Raw genomic sequence first — 23,399 nt, forward strand, 5'->3', positions numbered from 1 at the left:
CCCAACGTTTAGGTTTTCCCTCACTACCACAGACACTGATCCCTCTCCTACTTGCATTATCCACCCAACTAGCCAGTTTTGATTTCTCAATCAGCTCCTCAGCTCTCTTTCTCCAGAATGACATTAACCCTTTCCATTTTCTTCCTGCATTACGTGTCCATAGTGCCTTTTCAGCTTCAGTACATAGATCTATATCCCACGTTCCCCCTAGTGGCCAATTCTCAATTTTTTTGCTTAGGCATGCCAACAGACGTCTGTACTGTACTTCATTTTCGGGGTCATCCCGGCATAGCCAATGTAAAGGAGCTCGGACACGACTTATCTAACGTTTGTCCCATTTTTAGCACTTTTGCTTTTTACTTATTCCTATATACTACACTAGTGTCCTTAGACTCAACACCCACTTCAGTGTCCTGACCTTCGCGCGGGGGATCTCCCCTCTTAACAACCGGTCTAAGGCAGGGTGGTTGAGACAGACACTGCAACTGTCCTATGCCTCTGTCTGAGCACCTTTTCCACTTTATTAACCGCCCCCCGAGCTTACTTTACCAATTTTACCTGGCCTGGAGACTCTAACTCCGGCCACCGGAGGACTCTAACCTCCCGGATTTTTCAGTTACCTGACCTGCGGACTCTAAAACCGGCCACCGGGGGACTCTAACCTCCAGGCGTTAGGATTCAGTAGTGTTCAAGACTGTGAGTCGTCTCGTGGTTCCATCAGTACAGAGCCACACAGGGACGAGCGGCCACACGGGTGGCAGGTTAGTGAGAGGACCAAGGTGAATCGCATCTTGCGGGCCCGTACGCCTCACTCCACCAAAGCTCGAACTTATTTATTCAGTCCTCCACGTAAGATTGCTGTACATGCTGGAACCCATATTTCCTTTGTAGGTGTTGAGCCGATGGCTCAACATTTCCTTCATTTGGAATCAATTCCAATTGAAAGAAATCGCAAAATGGTGAACTGAAACTGCATTTAAAGGTTTTTTTGTTGGGAAATTCCAACCGCAGTGACTCTTGTTGATAAAAGACGTTTTGGCTTCAGGCCTGTTCACTCTGTTAACACCTGTATGAGTGGATCATCAGCCAGCCTGAAACAGTGGGAGAAATTCGGCTTAGTCAGTTCATTCAAGGCTGGCGACATTGTTTTAGGAGGAATTTTCAGCCTGCATTCAAACGTAGAATATGGGGATCTGTCATTTTCAACCGAACCCGAAGCGGTATTGTGTAAAACGTTAGTTGGATTTCGCACGGAACAAAACCTCCAAAAATATTAACGTGATGTTGTGTTTTGTATGGCGGGTGCATATTTGAGCCTCTTTGCATACGGAATTATACCTCAAATTGCAGTGAAGATAAAGTTGTCCTTCAGCTGTGAAGACCATTCAGCAAATATGGATTTGAGGAGTTGCAGGAGACGTGTTTTTTTTTCTGGTGCGCCGGCACGATAACGTTTTCTGTTGCTTTTGACGCTTTCGCGTTGATAACTTGATTTTGAACTACTTTAGAATTCAATTAATCGTACCGCCGCATCTATCTAAATCATTTAATTTGTCATATACCAATGTCATTTCTTTCACGTTCTGCTGCCGTTGTATTTTTTTTAAATTAAGGTTTGATTTCAGAGAATTTCGCTTTGTGCAGGCTATCATGTTAGCAATTGAAAAAATAAACGGAAACCCTATACTGCTCCCGTGCTTAACACTGGGTTCCCAGACTTATGATTCTTTTGGCACGCTGTCCTTGTCTACGAAAGCATCCTGAGACATTGTGATTCGGCGAAGGGATGTCGTTTCACAGGATAACTGTTGAAATGTGAATGCTGTTGCTGCGGATTCTGGATCCTCACAGTCAACGGCAGTTTCAAGGCTATTACTCCCATGGTAAGTAAATGTCGTCAAATATAACGACAGCACATCATCGCGAAATTGCTGTAACATTGTGTCGTGGAGTTTTTTTTAGCCGCAGACAACGATATATTTCAGTACCTCGTGACCTCACCTGTTATCAAACATCCATCTATTACAATCCCATTTTTCAACTTGACTTGTAGACTTGCATGGTTTGGCTTTTCAAGTGCCTTTCTGAATAACGCTGAAATGTCTCAAGAGTTCCGGCCTGTACCACCGTCTTAGGCATTGAGTTCGTGATCCCAGAAAATAAACTCCTCAAATTCTCTCTAACGCTCCTGCTCCTGACCTTAAAACTAACCCCCTGGTTAGTGAATCCTTCTCTGAGGTGAAAGTTTCTGCCGACTTATACTTCCTGTGCCCCTCAGAACTTTGCACACCTTAACCAAGTCCTTCCTCAGCCTTTTCTGCTCTTTGGGAAACGACCCTATCCTATCTCAGAGGGAGTAAGAACTGCCGATGCTGGAGTCTGAGATAACACAGCGTGGAGCTGGAGGAACACGGCAAGCCAGGCAGCATCAGAGGAGCAGGAAAGCTGATGTGTCGGGTCGGGACCCATTTCTCTTCAGAAGGGTCCCGACCCGAAACGTCAGCTTTCCTGCTCCTCTGCCGCTGCCTGGCTTGTTGTGTTCCTCCAGCTCCACACTGTGTTATCCCTATCCGATCTAATCTCGTTTCTTAGCTGTCTCACTCCTGTGCAGTAGTCATTCTGGTGAGTCTCTTCTGCACCCGCTCTAATGCAAGTGCATCCTTGTTATATTACGGTGAGCAAAACTATTCACAATACTTCTGCTGCGATGTATCATTATGTACAACTCGATCGTAACTTCTTTTATTTTTGTTTTCTATTCCTTGATTTAAAAACTGTAATGAGGTTGACTACATTGATCTAACTTTCATCTCACTTGAGATTCACAGTAAAATCACCTCAACTAAACAGTGAAAATGAGAAACGAAAGGCGACTAGATCACAGCAAAGAATGGAAGTTTCACATTACGATTTCATTCATTCACTTGTCAATGTTATGGTATATAAAATCAAATGAAAACTTACATCAATTACACTTCGTTAACATTAACCGTTGGCAATCGACCTGGTATTTGAAATCGATGTTTTTTTTGAATACATAAGGCAGATATATATATTTTACGGATCTAGAAATACTTCATTGATCACATGTCTCATTAATATTGTGTAAGGAATTTTTGAGATAGCATTCGGCGGTAGCTATGAAATATTCACAACAATTGCTTCCAAATTTTGTTTGTACTATTTCTTTCTAGGGTCCATTTGATATTCAGAAGCATCTTAGTGTATATTTGCAGTTTATTATTAATTGTTAGTGGTTTGGTTACCTTTAATCTTTTTCATAAATCAACAAGTTTTTCCGAATTGCTGTAAGATCGCCTCAATTATAGATTAGATTACTTACAGTGTGGAAACAGGCCCTTTGGCCCAACAAGTCCACACTGCTCCTTGAAGCATCCCACCCAGACCCATTCCCCCGTAACCCACACACCCCTGAACCCTATGAGAATGTTCCAAATATATTCCATGTAACACAGAAAATGAACACCTTTGAAAAGTTGTTTCTCTTTTGTAGTTCGTGCTATTTCATTTGTTTCCTCTTAAAGCTTTTGCAGTATTTGAAAACGGTCAATTCCACTGCGAAGATTGCAGAAACTGTGCGCTTCAAAGAAATTGAGGATCCCGGAGCAAAGGACGGCATTGTAAACTGGCAAAGTGCTGAGTCTGCTGGTGATATAGTTATGGTCAGATATTTTGATGGATCTGCGCCTCCAGGCGAGAAATTCCCCTTGTCGAAGAAGCAGTTGTTTGGAGTGAGAGGCGAAGGGAGGTAGTCTAAAAAATTATTGTTTGATATCTTTCTTTTTTTTCTTCTTTCAAATCAGATTAACTACTTCTCAATAAATTACTATTGATGAGGCAGGGAAGTCTATGCAAATATAGCCCTTTGGCCAATTCATCCTCATGGATGCCCTGTTATAACGGCTATCCTGTGAGGAAAGGCCAGAATGGAATAAGACAACAGCAATAACTATGAGGGGCCTGATTAAAACGCTTCTGCTAGTAATGCAGAACCTTGAACTACTCATCTTGAGATTAGTTCAAATGCACTATGGCTGTTGGCAAACTTAAACTGAGTTAACCAGAAACCAGCTCCTTAGGGGGGAACCATGCTGCCTGGCGTGACTCCAGATTGACAGAAATGTGTTTGAGTCATAGCGACTCTATGAAATGGCCGAGATCGCCATTTAGTTGCCACCACTAACTTCGCAAAGATAAATTAGACAAACTGTCATTGCCAGCAATGCCTATATGTTGTGAATGAATAAAGACCAATGAATTGTTTAAGTTCCCACAAGAATCCTCCAAATATAGGTCAAACAAATCAAAATATTGTTGAAGTGTTGGAATTCTAAAATAAACCCATGAAATGCTGGAGACTTTGGACAGACCTGCTGGCGTCTCTGGGAGCAGAAATTCAGTTGATAAGATTTTATTTTCAGAAGAAACGTATATTCTTGTCTCTCCTTCCACAGAATCTGCCAGGCATGCTGGATTTTTTCAGTATTTTCTATGTTTGTTTACGATTGATGTCAACTGGTAATTCCTTATGTCCATTGGGATGTCATTAAACCACCTTTTCCACGTTTTCGCCTTTTCCAGCCACCCTTTATGGTTAGTACAGCACAAACCTTGATGAAACTTCGATCCCACATTCAATTGTGACTTTTCTGACATTAGTCTGTGCTTCTCAACTCGACACCTAGTGTTGGATCTTGCAAGACTCTAAACATTTATTCATCTCATTTACATAAGGCAATTTCCTATGAAAGTTGTACTGCTGGAACAAGGAAAGCTGCCAGAAAAGGACAAGCTATTTGCTGCTTTGATTGTGCGGAGTGTGCTGAAGGTGAGATCCGTAATATTACAGGTATGTAAGCATGTAAACACGTACATATTTAACTATTCATACCTTTTTTACCAATTTATATAATTTTAATTTCTAGAAGAAACGTTATTTCATGTACTTTTACTTTGAAAAAATAGATTCCTGAACATGTGTACAATGTCCTTTGGATTATTGGCCAAATGAACAGCAAGACGAATGCATACTGAAAATAACAGATTTTTTCTCCTTTGAGAAGATCATGGGAATTGTTTTGGTGACACTGGCATTAGCTGGAACCAGCTTCGCAGTAAGTGTAATCACAATTTTCCGCATGCACATCGACACACCCCTTGGTAACGTCAACAATGCAGAATTAAGCTTTCTGCTTCTTTTTGCTTTAGTGTTATACTTTCTCCGCTCAGTGATGTTCACTGGAAAACTTTCGGACTGGTTTGGCATGCTACGTCATGTAGTATTTGGTATTACTTTTGTCCTCTGTGTTTCTTGTGTTTTGAGCAAAACCGTGGTTGTAATAATGGCCTTTAATGCAACCCTCCCTAATAATAACATGATGAAGTGGTTTGGGCCAGTACAATAATAACTGGCCATTTTCATCCTTATATTTGTACAACGTCTAATATGCACGGCCTGGCTAATTGCACCACCACCCTATTCTTTGAAAAATGTTAATTATTTTAAAGATATTATTATCTTAGAATGTGATGTTGGGTCTGTGAAAGCCTTTTCCTTGGTTCTTGGTTACATTGGGTTTTTGTCCTGTGTTTGTTTTGTGGGTTTATTTTTGTAATTCGCAGATTGTCAAACAATGTCAAAGAGGCCAAATTTATTACTTTTAGCATGTTTATATTCTGTGCAGTTTGGATAATATTATACCTTCTGATGTGAGTTCTCCTGGCAAACACATGGTGGCTGGAGAAGCTTTTGACATTCTGGCATCCAGCTTCGGCCTACTTGTCTACATTTTTGATCCTAAATGTTTCATTATCCTGTTAAAACCGGAAAAGAATACAAAGAAATATTTGATGCAAGAAGTCACTTGATATAAAAGATGCTCCTCATTTTCCCTTGATTTAGCACCTTTGTAGCACTATATCAGCTCAACTAAAGATCTTAAATTGAACGAGATTGTTCAGCAATTGCTGCCTAATAACCAATTCACTGCTTCCGGTCACCGTTACTTATCACCATTGGACACTGGCATTCAAAGGTGATACTTTTTTGTTGCATCCAGGAGGCAAGTCAGGCCTGGGTTGATTCCTGTCAGTGACATATTATTCACAAAGCCATTGCATAGCAGTAACATTGAACAGCTTTCTTCACCTGTGTGCAGATGTTTGAAACCTTTTGCCCTTCTAAGTAATTCTAAATAATGCCGGCAGATTTCAAACCCAGAAGTGGTGGCCTTTGGCGCAGTTGCGATATGAACAATGATTTGAAACAAATTAACATTGACGCATACGAGGTCAGGTGAAGGGAGATGACACTATTTTCATCGCGAGCAAATGTAAGTTCTGAATCCCACGGGGGTGGGGGGCGGAATCTAGTTTCAATTGTTCTGCTGGAAGGCTACTTCAAAGGATCCATAGACCTGCACATTTCGGGATTGCGGGAGGGATTCCATGCAATCTTGGGCAAATGTACAAACTCCGCACAAGTAGTGGCCCAAAGCTGAAATCGAAGCCGAGGACCTCGACGGTGTGAGGCAGCAGCGCGGAGTATTGTGCCGCCTCAATTGGATTAAGGGTACACAGGTGAATACGTTTGCAATTATTTCCTTCATGATTCTCATGATGCCGAAAGTGATGATGTGTTTTCTTAAGGGGGTCGCCTAGTAATTTGTTGACGTTCAACAGGGATTGAAATTGATTTAGCAACATAAAGGCGACTCTAAAGGGAATGGCTAGGTCTTATATAGAAAAATCACTCGACTGTAGTTCAAAGACAAATCCTTACTCAGCCAAAGATGCATTATTGGTTCCTATTCGTTTTGAATTTTGCTGTTGACCAGGCATGGCCCAGTAATGAGCAGGCTTGCAAACTTCGGGGTAGGTTTGATTTACTGGGCCTGTCGAAGAATGGAGATATTATTTTGGGTGGAATTTTTGATGTGCACACTTATCAAGTTGAGCATCGGCAACTCTCGTTCAGCAGTCACCCAGAGGCGGCAAAATGCGTCAGGTCAGTGGGTGCATTGAGACAGTTATCTGCCCTCATGCTGCTTCACATTTGGAATTGATTTAAGAATTTAAGAATTTTGTTTTTTTTTAATCGTTAAACTTATTTTTGTGGTCTGTCCCAAAGTGCTTGACAATCAGTCATGTACTTTTGCTATTTAGTCATTTTTTCACGATTCTTAATACGGCAAAGCATGTAGCCCAAGCTCCCACAATCAGTCTTGTAATCAAAACTTAGAAACCTCTTCTAGCGTGAGTGACAATTCTTGGTGAAGGCATTGTGAAAGTTCTCGTGTTCTTCGAAATACTTATTTTGGATCGTGGAAGGAAGGTCGGGAATCCCCTACACGTCGTATTTGAAACTAAGCGCATTGCCAAGTCTTTGTTTAATGTCAGTTAAGATTTTGCACTCAGGGTCTGCGTTGGAGCATACATCCATCAATTCCCCGTTCAGAGACTGAATTATAGCTAATGATATGGTCCCCTTGGATATAACTGCCATAGTTGTTTCCTATGTTCTCATTTAAATCTTGTCCCCTTGTCTTCTCTGCAGTTTTCAGTTCCGTCCATTCCGTTGGGCACTGGCGATGATTTTTGCAATTGAGGAAATAAATAACGATACGGCTCTGCTACCCGGTGTCACTCTGGGATACCGCATTTACGATTCTTGTAAATTGACCCAGTTATCGCTAAAAGCAGCAATGGCGTTTCTGAACAAACCGGAAGCAAACCCGCCCTCTGATAACTGCAAAAGCTCCTCCACTGTTTCTGCGATTGTCGCTGATTCCGGATCCACGAGGTCTTTAGCAATAGCACCTTCTATGGGTACCTTCAGTATCCCAATGGTAAGATAGGCGTTGAATAACTCGGTGAGACAATATGAGTAAATTTGGATCAAAAGTATGCGATACGGTGTCATATGCGTCAGTTAAACCAGCATCTACGTTATTTTTTTGTAATGTCTGTTGTTGATCTAGAGAGAGATGAAACTCCCCTTCGGAATGTTCACTCAGGATTGTAAGATGGTCCAGTATAATTACTGCTGATTACTCCTTGGTTCTGTATAGCTATAGCTTTATAACGAGGTGTTTTATTCCTCTTTCTCTGAGGTACTTCTTCGAAAGTCTCATTTCAGTAATCTGATGATAAACAGAAGTAAAGTATGGGCACGAAAACGTTCTAAAGTTATTGCAAAATTTGGCAGTCTTAGTTCATTTTTTATTGTTTTCTGAGATGCGTGATGTTCTGGCAAAGCATATTCATTTCCAGTCATCAGTTACCCTTGAGCTGAATGCTTCCTAGATCATCTGAGAAGCAGGTTGAGAGTGAATCACTCAGATTCTGATTTACAGCATCCACAGATCTTTCATTTTTTGAGTGAATCGCATAACGTGGAACAAAGGCAGAAACTGCCGTAAAGTCTCAGCAGGGAGGGTGGGGCATGTGAACAGAAATCAGAGTTAACGTTTTGGGTCCAGTGGCCTTTATTCAGAATATTACGTGGAATCACATGCCGGACAGATATCCGAGAACAAGATGGGAACTTTTGCTTTAGTGCGATCATAACTTGATGGGTCACCGTTGTTGGGGCTTTCTTTGTATTCCGAAAGTGTCTTCTTGAATTTAATCGCCATTGGTTGCCATGGTGACAGGCAGATGGCACACGCACACTGCACCTTCACCCTTCGTTCGTACGAAGACATCCGAAATAATTAAACTAATTACTTTATCAGAGTTTTACGCAATTTTAATCAACCAGCCTATTGGTGCTATCACACTCTGGTCAAGATAAGATGTCATCTGGTCCACAGGTCAGGATGCTACCACTGCACCACAAGAGCTCTAAGTTCCGAGGGAGGGTCACGGGACCCGAAACATTAACTCTGAATTATTTCTTTTTACTTCACAGATACTGCCAGACCTGCTGGCCTTTACCAGCAACTTCTGTTAGTTCAAGATCTCTGCAGCATTTTCCTTTTGTACGCCTGTTGTCAAACTGTTGATGTATTCTTGTCATGAACAATGTTAACTAAATTTACGAGTGTTAAATCCAGCCATGACGGACCTTACTTAAGTGTCATATCGCTAGCTTTTCAAAATTTTGTCTGTTACGTCATGTGTCTGTCTCGTGTTTAAACTGAGGCCTTAACCCTTTGCTTTTGAAACAGCTCTTTGCCGTAATGAACCCAGTGGAAAGGGATTTTTTAAATTTATTTAACCACGTGCTGTCGATTTTGAGGCGCAATTTAAAACAAAAAAAGAACTGATAGCGGTTAAAATATTGGAGATGTCAAGCACATCTGTGAAGACAGAAGCTGTAGCTTCAAAAATGAGCCAATGTCATGCTAGACTACACAAGACAACTTTTCGTCCGGTCAGGCAGGAAAAAAAAAATTCTACGAGAGGCAAAACTGAGAACAAATAACTTGCACACTTTTAAATACTCTTGTGTTATCAACTCTACTAAAAAGGTCAAGGGGTAAAGTGAAACCCCAGAACCACTGTTTCTTGAAATTTTGAAATTAGGGATTTGTAACATTTGAAACGGAAGCAACATAGCATATAAATGTAATGTGTACAAAACTACCCAGCAGCGTGCCTAACGATAAACAGAATGCTCAACTACACAAAGCAAACTTTACTTTAGAAGTTGAAATAATTTTAAAGTAAACTAAATGTTTCGATATCTGCTTACTGGGATATGCGTAATTCATGCCTGAGTGACAGTGATCTTAACTTTCCTGAGAGAAGCTGGATGAAATTCTTTAAGGTTCTACCTGGCAACCTTGATTTTAAAATAATTGAAAATTTAACAAAATGTATAAGGTGTTGGTTGGGGAGTAATTTTGAACTTCGGCAATGGTGTACAACAGGTCATGTAGAATTAGGCACATATCCTACGCATTGCTTTTCTTTTGCCTCCATTGACCTAAATATGAAGGCACAAATGATGAGATCAACAGTAGATCCTCTTTGCATTATTGTACACAGTTAGAATTCTCCTCAGGTAACTCGCCAGTGTGAGGGAGCAAGAGACTGTTCGGAGAAGTCCGTGTCAAATTGCGACGGTTGCACAGTGTGTGTGCTGCAAGTTAAGCCAATCTGGATCAAGAAGTACAATGCTTGGGATGAACTTGGAGCAAATATTTGAATGGGACGTTCAGAATTTATTCATTTAGCAGTATATTATGCGTTTGAGAAGGGCCACTCCTGTAAATACGACACGAGCTGGAATCTTTGCACTTCTCCACGAATAGTTTTGACTTGATATCATGAACAACCACTGATCATAATTGAAACAATTTTTTTGTTCTTTTTGTGACAGGTTAGTTACTTTGCAACGTGTGCGTGCCTGAGCAATAGAAAGGAATATCCGTCATTTTTTCGAACGATACCGAGTGATTACTATCAGGCTAAAGCATTAGCACAGCTCGTGAAACATTTCGGATGGACCTGGATTGGGACAGTTAAGAGCGATGATGACTATGGGAATTTTGGAATGCAAGCATTTGAAGAGGCAGTCCAACAATTGGGAGTTTGTATAGCCTTTTCCGAATCATTTCATATAACACACGCTCGAGAGAAGTTACTGAAAACCATTGACACCATAAAAACCTCTTCTACAAATGTTGTAGTCGCCTTTGTGGGAGAATCAAACATGCGCACTCTACTAAAAGAAATGTTTAGACAAAACGTCAGCGGCATACAATGGATTGGAACCGAATCATGGGTTTCCACGTTGCTTCTTCCTCCGAAGGAAAGTAAAAAGATTGCATCTGGTGCAATTGGGGTTGCAATTCCCAAAGTCGGTTTACCAGGGCTGAGGGAATTCCTCTTGAAAGTTCATCCATCTGTGTATCCAGGCAACCTCTTGGTAAAAATGTTTTGGGAAAGTTGTTTCCGCTGCACTCTAAGTGGTAGAAACAAAACAGACCCTCAAAAAACTGATTCAGATCTTAAGGAATGCACTGGAAGCGAAAATTTGCAGAATGTCCAAAATGAATTTACAGATGAGTTCCAATACAGAGTCACTTACAACGTGTACAAAGCAACTTATGCTATAGCTCATGCACTTCACAATATGGCGTCATGTAAAACTGGTGAAGGCCCTTTCCCCAATGGGAGCTGTGCAAATGTTTCAAATTTTCAACCATGGCAGGTGAGGAACATTTAACACAGATTGACTGCTGTATTTACAGCAATATCTAAAGTGGTCGAAGTCATGTTTGAATATTTGCAATTAATATAAACGTATTCTGACTTTTTTTTAAGTTACTATATTACATGAGAACAATGAATTTCACAACCAAGATTGGCGAAAAGATTTATTTTGACGAAAATGGAGATCCTGTCGCAACATATGATATTGTAAACTGGCAACCGAATGCCCTCGGTGACATTAATGTTGTAAATGTTGGGCACTATGATGGGTCAGCTCGATCTGGAGTAGAATTTTCGATAACAGAAGGGGCAATTGTTTGGCATGGAGGTCAGAAGTCGGTAAGATTTGTGGAGACCTATCTCTTTTTAAAAGCTGCCCGGCTTTTAGTTTTTATTTCCTTTCTCTGAAACGGAAAAGCGAACTCGTGGTTGTTGTATCAAATAGCTCCGTCTGTGATGTTGCCCATCTCCTGATGTGGAGTAAAATTGCCACTTATTAAACATTTTGAAATGGAAAAGTTCTGCTCACCAATTGAAAGTCGCTTAGCTTGATTAACCAAGAATATAAAACCTGAGGGATAGTTTATTTCTAAGCATTTTAACAGCAAAATGTATTTGCACATACAGATGGAATTAATAACTACAAAAAGTCTGAGTGCAGCTCAAGAGCAAGTTACATATGTAACGTCATCTTAAATGAACAGATGAATGCATGAAGAAAGGACCAAATCTAAACATACTGAAAAGTGTTTGCAGAGGTTTTAAAGTGTAAATTCAGGAAACGGTGGATCCATTAGTTTGATGTCAAGGGACATTATGGTTCATATCCACCTTGATCGCAAACACACTTGTGCTATACAAGTACTAAGCAATTACTACGTTCAGGAAGGGATGATCTGATCATCTCCTTATTTCCCCATGATTTTCAATAGCATCAGCATCACTGAATCCCAAAGCAACTTCCCAGGAAATACCTTTTACAAGAAACTTAACTGGACGAATCATACAAGTTATGTGGCAAGAGCAGCAGATCAGATGTTAGGAAACGTGCAATAGGTAACTCACATCAGCACTGTCCAAAGCATAACCATCACCTATGATAGAATCCTCACACTTGCCTGAATGGGTGTAGTTCCAATAGCTCTGAAGATACTTTTCACCATCTAGGAAAACGTAGCTCATCTGATTGGTACTGCATCCACAAACATTCGCTTCCTCGACCACAGATGTTCAGTAGCAGCACTTAAAAGTTATACTGCAGCCATTCAGCAATGCACCTTGGGCAGCATCCTCCAGACATACAATAAAATGTGAGGCTGGATGAACACAGCAGGCTCACATTTTACTATCTTGGATTCTCCAGCATCTGCAGTTCCCATTGTCACTGATACAATTTTAACCTCACTGCGAAGCCTCTTCCAGGGATGCCTAACCTGAAGAAGTTACCCTCCTCCCTCCGGACCAACTTCAGGGAATCACTCTCCCACTGCAACTCTCTTGTAATCTCTTCAGCCTTGAAACTGCTCGACCATGCCCTGAAGCTTCTTTTCTCTCCATCTTCGGTCCGCCTCCCCCTCTCTCCCTATTTATTCCAGAACCCTCACCCCATTCCCCTCTCTGATGAAGGGTCTAGGCCCGAAACGTCAGCTTCTGTGCTCCTGAGATGCTGCTGGGCCTGCTGTGTTCACCCAGCCTCATATTTTATTAAATTGGATTCTCCAGCATCTGCAGTTCCCATTATCACTCCTCCAGACATATGCTCGTTTCCATCTGGAAGAACACTGGCATCAAATCCATGGGAACATCATCACATGCAACCACCGCCCCACCCCCCCCCCACGCCCCCAGCAGCCACGCACCACTTCGACTTCAAAATGTGTGACAGTACCTGACTTATAATAATACGGTCCTATCTATAGCAAATGAATCTCAGCAGTTCAGGCAGGCAGGTCAAAGACAACTAGGGAAGCAAAAATTGTTGGGTTGACCAGCAATGAACCCGTCATGTTAATAAATTCAGAAAAAAAGACATTTTTTATTTCTGAATCTGATTTTCATTTTTGCCATTAAACAGTAGGAGTGCAAATTATATCCAATATTATTTCGTTGCTTCCCTTTTTTTCAATAATTAATGAAGCTACTCCAACGACGCGACATGAATGTTATTGCAAAAATATACTGGTTCGGTAACATCAAAACTATTCCAAACACTTTGCATCAGCTATAAACTTGGACATTACGAGGTCATAAACCGAAATAATGTTTCAAAAAGGACAGTCTGATCAAAGCTGACAGAAATAGATTTTGTACTGTACACCAGACATAATGTTGTACGTTTGCCAAACGGAACAGCTAATATTTCTCCGCTTTTGTATTCATTTTAATAATGAGGTTCCTAAAGCTGTTTGCTCTGAAAGTTGCCATGAAGGAACAAGGAAAGCAGAAAGAAAAGGACACCCCATTTGCTGCTTTGATTGCATTCCATGTGCACAAGGAGAAATTAGCAACACAACTGGTAAGAAACCGCCGTTGCAAATACCATTTCTGCTTAAACTTGATGTTTGCGTGGCTCAGGCGTTAAGATTCCTCGTAGAATGACAAAGTGTTCTGTTGCTTTTTAGATTCCATTCATTGCATAAAGTGCCCATTGGAATTCAAATCTAATGAAAGACAGGATCAGTGCATCCCAAAGGAAATCGAGTTTCTTTCCTTTTCCGAGGTGATGGGAATCGTTTTGGTGACACTGGCGTTGTTTGGAGCCTGCACCACTGTCTCTGTATTCGCAATATTCTACATTCATAGACACACTCCAATTGTTAAAGCTAATAACTCTGAGTTAAGCTTCCTTCTTCTCTTTGCCCTCATTCTTTGCTTCCTGTGTTCAATCACATTCATTGGTGAACCTTCAGTTTGGTCATGTATGCTCAGCCACGTGGCGTTTGGTATTGGTTTTGTGCTTTGCATCTCATGTGTATTGAGTAAAACAATAGTGGTGGTGATGGCATTCAAAGCAACGTTTCCTAACAATAATATGATGAAGTGGTTTGGACCAAGACAACAACGGCTGGTGGTTTACATCCTTACCCTGGTACAATGTGCAATATGTACTGCCTGGTTAATTGTAATTCCACCTCATCCTTTGAGGAACACTAGCCACTCTAATGAGATAATCGTGTTTGAATGCAATGTAGGATCTTCGTTCGCCTTCTATTGTGTTCTTGGTTATATTGGATTTCTTTCCTCCGTGTGTTTCGTGGTAGCCTTTTTAGCTCGACAACTTCCAGATAACTTCAATGAAGCTAAGCACATAACGTTTAGTATGCTTATCTTTTGTGCCGTTTGGATAACTTTCATTCCAGCTTACATAAGTTCGCCAGGGAAATATGCTGTGGCTGTTGAAGTATTTGCTATTTTGGCCTCCAGTTTTGGTCTGCTTATTTGCATTTTTGCTCCAAAATGTTATATTTTTCTTCTGAATAAAGAAAAGAATACAAAGAGGAACATGATGGGCTCAGAGGCTTCCAAAAAAATGCTTTGGAAATGTTCATAAATGAAACCCGGCTATTTTCAGAGATAGGAGATAATGGGAACTGCAGATGCTGGAGAAAGCAAGATAACAAAGTGTGGAGCTGGATAAACACAGCAGGCCCAGCAGCATCTCAGGAGCACAAAAGCTGACGTTTCGGTCTCTGATGAAGGTTCTAGGCCAGAAACGTCAGCTTTTGTGCTCCTGAGATGCCGCTTGCCCTCCTGTGTTCATCCAGCTTCACACTTTGTTATCTTATTTTCGGAGATAATTGTTTTTTTTTATCGTAAAGGTAGCGAATGACTATTCCTTGCGGACAGCCGCAAAGCTGAATGTTTTACTATCACCCATTTTACACGATCGAACGAAGCTACAATGACCAGCGGGAAGTGCAATTTGAATTTTGGTTCTTAATTTTTGCGATGTTATACGTCTGTCGGAGTTTTATTTAACCAGAATGAGAAATCGTGCATGACCTGTATGTATTTAAAGATGCTACAAAGTCACTTTTAGTTTCCTCGTCGTGCCTAGAACTTTTTCATTGCGCAGAATTTTGATTTGAAACTTGCTTTATCAATAAAAATAATCAGTTCTGAAACTTTCTGTTCATGCTTACAAAATGGATTGCTCACAACGTTTTCTCAAAACATATTAATAAAAATGCTGCCACTGTGCTAAGCTGATGTGGGTGGTCGCTGGGGGAAGAGTATGGTGAAGGTGGTGGGAAGAGGGAAATATTTGTAAACTTTGAGAGCACCATTTTGGGGGTACTGAATATTTAGCCTGTTTCAGAATTAGATTTCTATTCATTCCCCATAGCAACTCGCTAATTTGCTTCTACTGTTCTCCTGCTGCGTATTTTCTCCCCGAAGTGCTGTAATTCACTGGTACGTTATAAGTTGTGCATTCAAAGACTTACTTTTCCAAGCCAGTCCTGGAAAGCCTGTTCTTCATGCAGACTATCACGTATTGCATGCATAGTTTTGCACCTTGTTTGAAATCAACAACGCTTACAAATTAAAACCGAAAGAACTGCGGATGCTGTAAATCAAGAACAAAAACAAAGTTGCTGAAAAAGCTCAGCAGGCCTGGCAGCATCTGTAAAGGCAAGAAAAGAGTTAACATTTCCGATCCGGTGACCCTTCTTCAGAACTGATGGTGGCTGGGAAAACTTAAGTTTAGATGCAGAAAATAGAGAGTTTGGTGGGGTAGGGTGTAAAGGATAGGATAGAGACCAAAGAGCGAGAAAGATGGTTGGACATTCGAAGGTGTTGCTAACGATCAGGCTGGGAGGGTGAATATTTGTTAATGGGGACTGTTAGTGACTAGCAGCAGGGGGTGTGTAATAGTAGGCTATGTAGTACCAAGGCCCAGTGTGTGGGGTAATGGACTGGGACATGGGAGAGTTGAGCTCACAAATTGGTGATTTCAACACATTTATCCATTATGGGTGCACTTTATCTACAATATGTCCATTGATATGAATCCTTTTCTTTCTAAGTAAATATGTCAGAAATGTTGGTATTTATTCAGTGCAAAATTACAGAAACCGTTACGAAACACAAGATGATTAATTTAGAATTTGATGAGCATTAACATCTTTAATGACGAATGGAGGTGCTTAATATGGAACTCGTATTTATCTAACATCCTTAGTGTGATTTGAACTGAATTCTGAGTGTGAGGGAGATGGGGAGATACCTGTAGAGTTGTGTTATATCATGATATTGAGGAAGGTGAGTGGTCCAGGAAAATAGTTGAACGGTCCTTGGCAAATTGCAAATCCTGAGATGGAGGGATGTTACCATGAGAGCTGGCTTGTGGAATTCTGATGTTGTTACAGGGGATGCTCACACATTTTGTGATCCAGCAGCAGAGAAATAAATTTATCTCTTCCAAGTAGCAGTCACTGCCTCACTTTGGAGGTCAGGTTTCTCGGCAGCAGAAAAAAAGCCTGACGGCCATGGCTGGAACTGGCAGACAGAAAAATTGCAGCGACTAAACGTTATTTCTATATTTGAATTTCAATCCGTTTTCCGGGTTGTCTGGTATCAAGCCTTTCCAACTTTGATGAATTTATTAGATGCCTTGAAGAATGGAACGAGTGTAGTAAAAAAATTGGGAAATATTTGATGTGTTAAATGTAGATTTCCATAAACATTACATAAGATAACGTATAAAAGGTTCCTGCACAAGATATGAACTCATTTTGGGAGTAGCCATTTATTAAAACAAGTATAAAAATGTGATAGGTATGTCATTTCCAGGTTAGAAAATTGGAACTTGATATAGCAGTGATGCTCTTATGGCTATTTATAATATATAAATAGTTTGTTTGAAGGGATAGAGTGCGTTGCAGGCTTATTTGTCGATGATGGGAAGACAGGAAAACATTTTTGAGGTGTAAAATGAATGGGAAGAATATCTACGAAGGGAAATAAGTCAGTTCAGTGAATAGACAAAAATGTTGAATAGTGTCGGTTGTGGAGTTGTTTAACCTCCATCCCTTCAGTACGATAAACAGAAAAATAAAACTTGATTTTAAAAAAATGTTTCCCACTTTAGGCAAAGATTAGGAAGAATTCCTTTTCTCAGAGGGCCATGATCTTTGGAATTCTCTTTCCAAGAGAATTCTTTCCAAACAGCCCTAGAAGATGAGTCATCAAATATATTCAAGGGCAAGTTTGATTGCTTTTCAGTCCACAATTGAGTTAACGCTGTGAGAACAGAGAAGTGTTGTAGAGGCTTCAATCAGATAACCCATTAACTTACTGAGTGATGGAGGAAGATCAACACGGCCTAGTTGAGGGGAAGATAATATGCTTTCAGCAGAGTTGAAGGGAAGATAGCCATCAATGAGTGGTATAGGACTTCCTGAAATGGAGACTCTGCTGAAGAGTCTGCAGATGGGTGTTGTACCTTCCACATCCAATTCAGTGCCTAGATGCAGATCATGGGAAAACCATACCACGATAGTTGCTTTCAGATTGGCCATCCGTCAAATCAAGATTGATTTTCATGTGAAAGTTGACAGTGAGCTTTATGAAGGACATTTTTATTTTGTTGAGCAGAGGTGACCTGTGTGACGATGTACTTGTGAAATTGATATACAACCAGTTGCGACTTAACAATTTATCACAGCTAACTTCTCCTTTTCACATACTTCTTACCATTTTTGGATCCAGCAAATTTAATGTATCTTTGTCTTCTGTCTGGACTTGAAACAAGCACTCATTGTTACTTTATTCCAAAGACCCCCAAAATATTTGGAATCTAGAAATGAGTTAGGATTACCACCCCTTGAGGGAAGCAGCATTTAATAGAGTGCACTGTTAAGCAACCCAAATAAAATTGAAACCATGGAAAACTTCACAATAGCTATGCTCAACACAAAGTTATTGAAGGAAAAACATATTATCACTTGTTCATCAGAAAATCAGACATGGAGTGATAGCCCTGTGGACAGTACCATTTTCAACTACTCAGGCAATGGACCAGTTCATGCCCATATGCAGATAAGTTGTGGATATTTTTCAGCTTTAGGAATGTTAAGTGGCAATTAACTTAACTTGGAAGTCACACAAGTACCAAATACTGACATTCTTCCACAAAACAGGACTCAATCATCACCTCTTGCCTTTAATTTATGTTACTGTTGCTAAATTATCCAGTTTCAACATCCTACATGATATCATTGGCCTGGGAGAAGCCAGAGAAATATTGTGCTTGTGGATGCTGGAATTTCTGAGTGGAAGAACTCACTCTCTGTTTCATCAGCCAAGGGATACAATTCAGGCTGCTGACGGCAGTGCAACTCCCACAGCACCTCAACAAGGACCAAACCAGCTTGGTCATCAAAATGTGAGAAACGTTAAACGTACACTTCAATTTCAGTGCCAGCATTGGGCACCATCTATAAGATGCTCTAGAGAAGCATGCAAAGATGCCTCTTTCCAAATCCAGAACTACAACCATCTAGCAGAATAACCATAGCAGGTGCTTGTGAATACCACTATCTGAAAGCTCCCCTCTCAACTTCAAACCATCTTAACAGAGAACAGTTACTTTTCAAAAGAAGACCATTCAACCAGCTGAATCTGAGCCAACCCACGACAGGAGCAAAAACAACTTTCCTATATATTCACCCATTCTGTCCAACATACGCAAATTAATTTTGAGGTGCTTATCTAATTTCCTTTGGAGGCTACAAATGCATTTGCCACTATGACCATATTAACAACAGCATTCTACATTCAAACCAATCCCCCAGCAAGGCATATAATTTCCTGATGTACCATTCAGTATTTTGGAAATATATTATTCCTCCTTTACTGTTGATAGTTCATAAATTTAGAGGTTTGTCTGATATTGCAGGCTGTCTGTGTCTACACCAGCAGGAGCAAAGCACCTTAGGAGAATGATTCACCATCGACTTCTCAAGTATTATTTTGCATGGTGCAAGTCAACTTTCCCTTTGAAATGTAATATTTAGAACATGCTCAGATCCACAGTTGCTTTGTGGAAAAATTCAATTTTGCTTAGTAAAAGTGGAAGAGTTTGTAATGTCATTTTGCGCTTGTTCATTGATTACTGCACAGCCATTTAAAGCATAAAAAGACTTGAGTGGATTGCCAGTAAATATGGGAAAAAGTAAGAATAATACTCATTTTTTAAATGAGAGGCAATTAGCTGCACTGCCAAGTATGTTGCTACAAAACATACATTGGAGACACAGTGAGATGTCAATAACAGTCGGAAGATGGTGCTGTTCACAGAATCCCTCAAGTGCCAAAGCAAGCATTTTGGCCCATTGAGCCCTCCAAACAGCATCCCACACAGACCCAGATCCACACTCCTTATCCAGTCTATGTAACCCTACATTTTCCATGGCTAATCCACCTAGTTTGCACATCCCTGGCCACTGCTTGACAGTTCAGTATGGCCAATCCAACTAGCATGCAAATTTTGTACTGTGGGATGGAAATTGGAGCACATGGAGGAAACCCATGCAGACATGGGGAGAATATAAAAACTTCACACAGACAGTCTTCTGAGGGTAGAATCAAATCGTGGTTTCTGTTGCTGCAGGGCAGCGATGCTAGGCACTGAGACAGTGTGTCACCATCTACAAGGAACATAAGAAGAACTTATCGTAATTAGTAGTCAACTAAGGGTTGGAGTCAAAACTCAGAAGTCTTGGGGAGTTCCAAATTTGGGATAACCACTGGCTGCTTGATGAGGGAAGCTGTGATGTTAGGCAGTTGGATCATGCCTCTGGGCAATGATACTTCAGTGCAGCTGAGAAAATGAGCTTGAAAGTTTATCAGCAACAGTGTGTGAGTGATGAAACTAAGTGCGGTAGGAGATGGGAGTTAATCTCAAGAGTAGATCTGAATCAGTGAAACTTGCTGTCATTAAAGAATGGGAATTATCCTTCTGAATACGTAGTAGAATACAGTCTCTGCAAATAGAAGTATGTGAATCCAGGGGAGCAGTCTGGACCACCAGAACAGTGCAGTCATTGAGGCAGTCCATGTTGCAGATACTCATAACATAGGGTTTTTTGGTTGGATCACCAGAACTGAAGAATTATAATCCCTTGTAGATCTGCATTAGAATCTATGACCTACCATGTCATTTATGTATGTGGGCAGTTACTGAGAAATCTATGGGATCTATCTTGCTTGAAATATCCATTTGATGCGTGATATGATTTGATTCTTTGTTCACTCATTGGACATGAACGTTGCTGTCTGGCCAGTATTTATATCTCATCCCTATTTGTTGTTTAGAATCTGGTGTTTAGCTGTTTTTCTGTCTGCTGCAGACCATGTATGATCCTGCAGACCAGTCTGTGGTCCCATAATGCCTTCAGAGAGAGTGTATCAGCATTTTGATCACTGTATATATGAAAATTTACCAAATGTTAACTCTGTTTATTAAAAGCAAGATGTGCAAATGTTAGATATTGTGTTAACATTTTTGTACAGTAGTCTCATTGTTCCTTCAAAGCCACGGCTTCGTTATCTTATAAGTCGCAGGAAATTTTCGCTCAGGCAAAAATATAAACATTACTGATTTCGGAACAGTTCATGGCATGGTTTGATGGTCTCGTGGTGATAGAGTAGTTTTTTTTGGCAATTCGTGAATATAAAAACCACGAAGACGTTAAGTTGATTCTTTTATGGTTATGTAGCCTGACTGCTGTGCCGTTGCTTGAAGCTCAGTACAATTGTCATTGGTAAGCCAGACCATTGAATTTCATAATAATTGTTGCTGAAACACATCAATTTGAACTGATGTATAGCATCACAAAGAGCTGCAGATGCTGGAGATCTGAAACAAACAAAAAAGATGATTTGCTGGAAAGCCTCAGCAAGTCTGGTAGTATCTGAGGAGAAAAAGCAGCGTTAACATTTCGACTCCAGCGACTTCTTTAAGATGGTCAGTTCAGTTCTGAAGATGCCACTGGAGTCGGAACATTTTTTTTTTCTCTTCAAAAATGATTGCAGGCCTATTGAGTTTCACTCGCACTTTCTGTTTTAACTTGCGCTGATATTTCTGCTGCAAATCATACGTGAAACACATATCCGTGAATTCCTCAAAGTAATCCTTCTCAGCGACCCTTCAATGAAAAAGTGTTTCATTTTATAACAGTCTTAGCAGGTACGAGAGCACTTTAGGGCCAATGAAGTGGTTTTGTTTTTGGCCTGCAGTGACTGTTACAAAATGTCTACGAAAATATTGAATCTGTTAACTGCTAAATCGCAGGAAAAGGGTCATAAAGTTCCCTCTGTTCTTTTCTGCATTGATAAAAGAATGGTGCAGAGGGCGAGAATTTAGTCTATAGTGCCTGAGACGGCCGTGGGTCCATAGTCCAGCATGAGATCTCACTTCATGACCATGATTTTTTTTCCCCTTTAAGTACATCAAGAATTCGCTCTGAATAAATCGTAGTGATCTCCATGTTTCTCGAGAGCTCAGGATATGTCATGACATTAAAAGTAATATTAGCAAATTTGCTGATGGCACAAAGTTGGGTGGCAATGTGAAATATGAGGAGGATGTTATGAGAATATAGGGTGACTTGGACAGGCTAGGTGAGTGGACGGATGCATGGCAGATGCAGTTTAATGTGAATAAATGTGCGGTTATCCACTTTGGTGGCAAGAACAGGAAGGCAGATTACGATTTCAATGGAGTCAAGTTAGGTAAAGTGGAAATACAACGAGATCTAGGTGTTCTTGTACATCAGTCAATGAAAGCAAGCATGCAGGTACAGCAGGCAGTGAAGAAAGCTAATAGCATGCTGGCCTTCATAACAAGAGGAATTGAGTATAGGAGCAAAGAAGTCCTTCTGTAGCTGTACGGGGCCCTGGTGAGACAGGACCTGGAGTATTGTGTGCAGTTTTGGTCTTCAAATTTGAGGAAGGATATTCTTGCTATTGAGAGAGTGCAGCGTAGGTTCACGAGGTCAATTACCAGAATGGCAGGACTATCATGTGTTGAAAGATTGGAGCGGCTGGGCTTGCATACACTTGAGTTTAGAAGGATGAGAGGGGATCTGATTGAGGCATATAAGATTAATAAGGGATTGGACACTGTGGAGGCAGGAAGCATATTTCCGCTGATGGGTGAGTCCAGAACCGGAGGACACAGTTTAAAAATAAGGGGTAGGCCATTTAGAACAGAGTTGAGGAAAAACTTCTTCACCCAGAGAGTTGTGGATATATGGAATGCTCTGCCCCAGAAGGCAGTGGAGGCCAACTCTCTGGATACTTTCAAGAAAGAGATAGATAGAGGTCTTGAAGATAGTGGAATCAAGGGTTATGGGGATAAGGCAGGAACAGGATGCTGATTGTGGATGATCAGCCATGATCATAATGAATGGTGATGCTGGCTTGAAGGGCCGAATGGCCTACTCCAGCAACTATTATCTATTGTCTATTGACTTGCCCGTGTGATAGTTCCGTTGTGGGTTTTGGGGAGGTTGCCCAACCTTTCCAACAATTGGAATCAATTCCTATTGAAAGAATTCGGAAAATAGGAAGCTCCAATCGCAGTGACTCTTGCTAATAAAAGATTTTTTTGGCTTTGGGGTCTGTTCACTCTGTTAACACCTGTATGGCTGGACCATCAGCCAGCCTGGAAATAGTGGGAGAAATTGAACATACTCAGTTTATTCAAGGCTGGAATAATTATTTTAGGAGGAGTTTTCAGCCTGCACTCCAACTGTCATTTGCTACCGAACCCGAAGCGGTATTGTGTAAAACGTTAGCTGGCAGGAAGTGCTACACTTGCCCCCACAACTCCTCTCTCACCCCCATCCCAGGCCCCAAGATGACTTTCCATAATAAGCAGAGGTTCACCTGCACATCTGCCAATGTGGTATACTGTATCCATTGTACCCAGTGAGGCTTCCTCTACATTGGGAAAACCAAGCGAAGGCTTGAGGACCACTTTGCAGAACACCTCCGCTCAGTTCACAATAAACAACTGCACCTCCCAGTCGCGAACCATTTCAACTCCCCCTCCCATTCTTTAGATGACATGTCCTCATAGGCCTCCTGCAGTGCCACAATGCTGCCACCCGGAGGTTGCAGGAGCAGCAACTCATATTCCACTTGGGAACCCTGCAGCCCAATGGTATCATAGAACATAGAACATAGAACATAACAGCACAGTACAG

At 40.9% G+C, this 23,399-nt stretch overlaps 1 protein-coding gene across 1 annotated transcript; it reads left to right on the forward strand.

Annotated features, from left to right (window-relative positions):
• Window positions 1-6,917: 6,917 nt before the first annotated feature.
• Window positions 6,918-14,734, forward strand: LOC125457445 (extracellular calcium-sensing receptor-like). Its single transcript, XM_048541642.2, has 6 exons — window positions 6,918-7,027; window positions 7,577-7,868; window positions 10,349-11,182; window positions 11,296-11,523; window positions 13,576-13,699; window positions 13,806-14,734. Exons 2-6 carry the CDS (start codon window positions 7,611-7,613, stop codon window positions 14,732-14,734), a joined length of 2,373 nt encoding a protein of 790 aa, XP_048397599.2. The 5' UTR covers window positions 6,918-7,027; window positions 7,577-7,610.
• The last annotated feature ends 8,665 nt before the right edge of the window (window positions 14,735-23,399 follow it).

The sequence above is a fragment of the Stegostoma tigrinum genome, chromosome 14, assembly GCF_030684315.1.
Source record: "Stegostoma tigrinum isolate sSteTig4 chromosome 14, sSteTig4.hap1, whole genome shotgun sequence".
Lineage (NCBI taxonomy): Eukaryota > Metazoa > Chordata > Chondrichthyes > Orectolobiformes > Stegostomatidae > Stegostoma > Stegostoma tigrinum.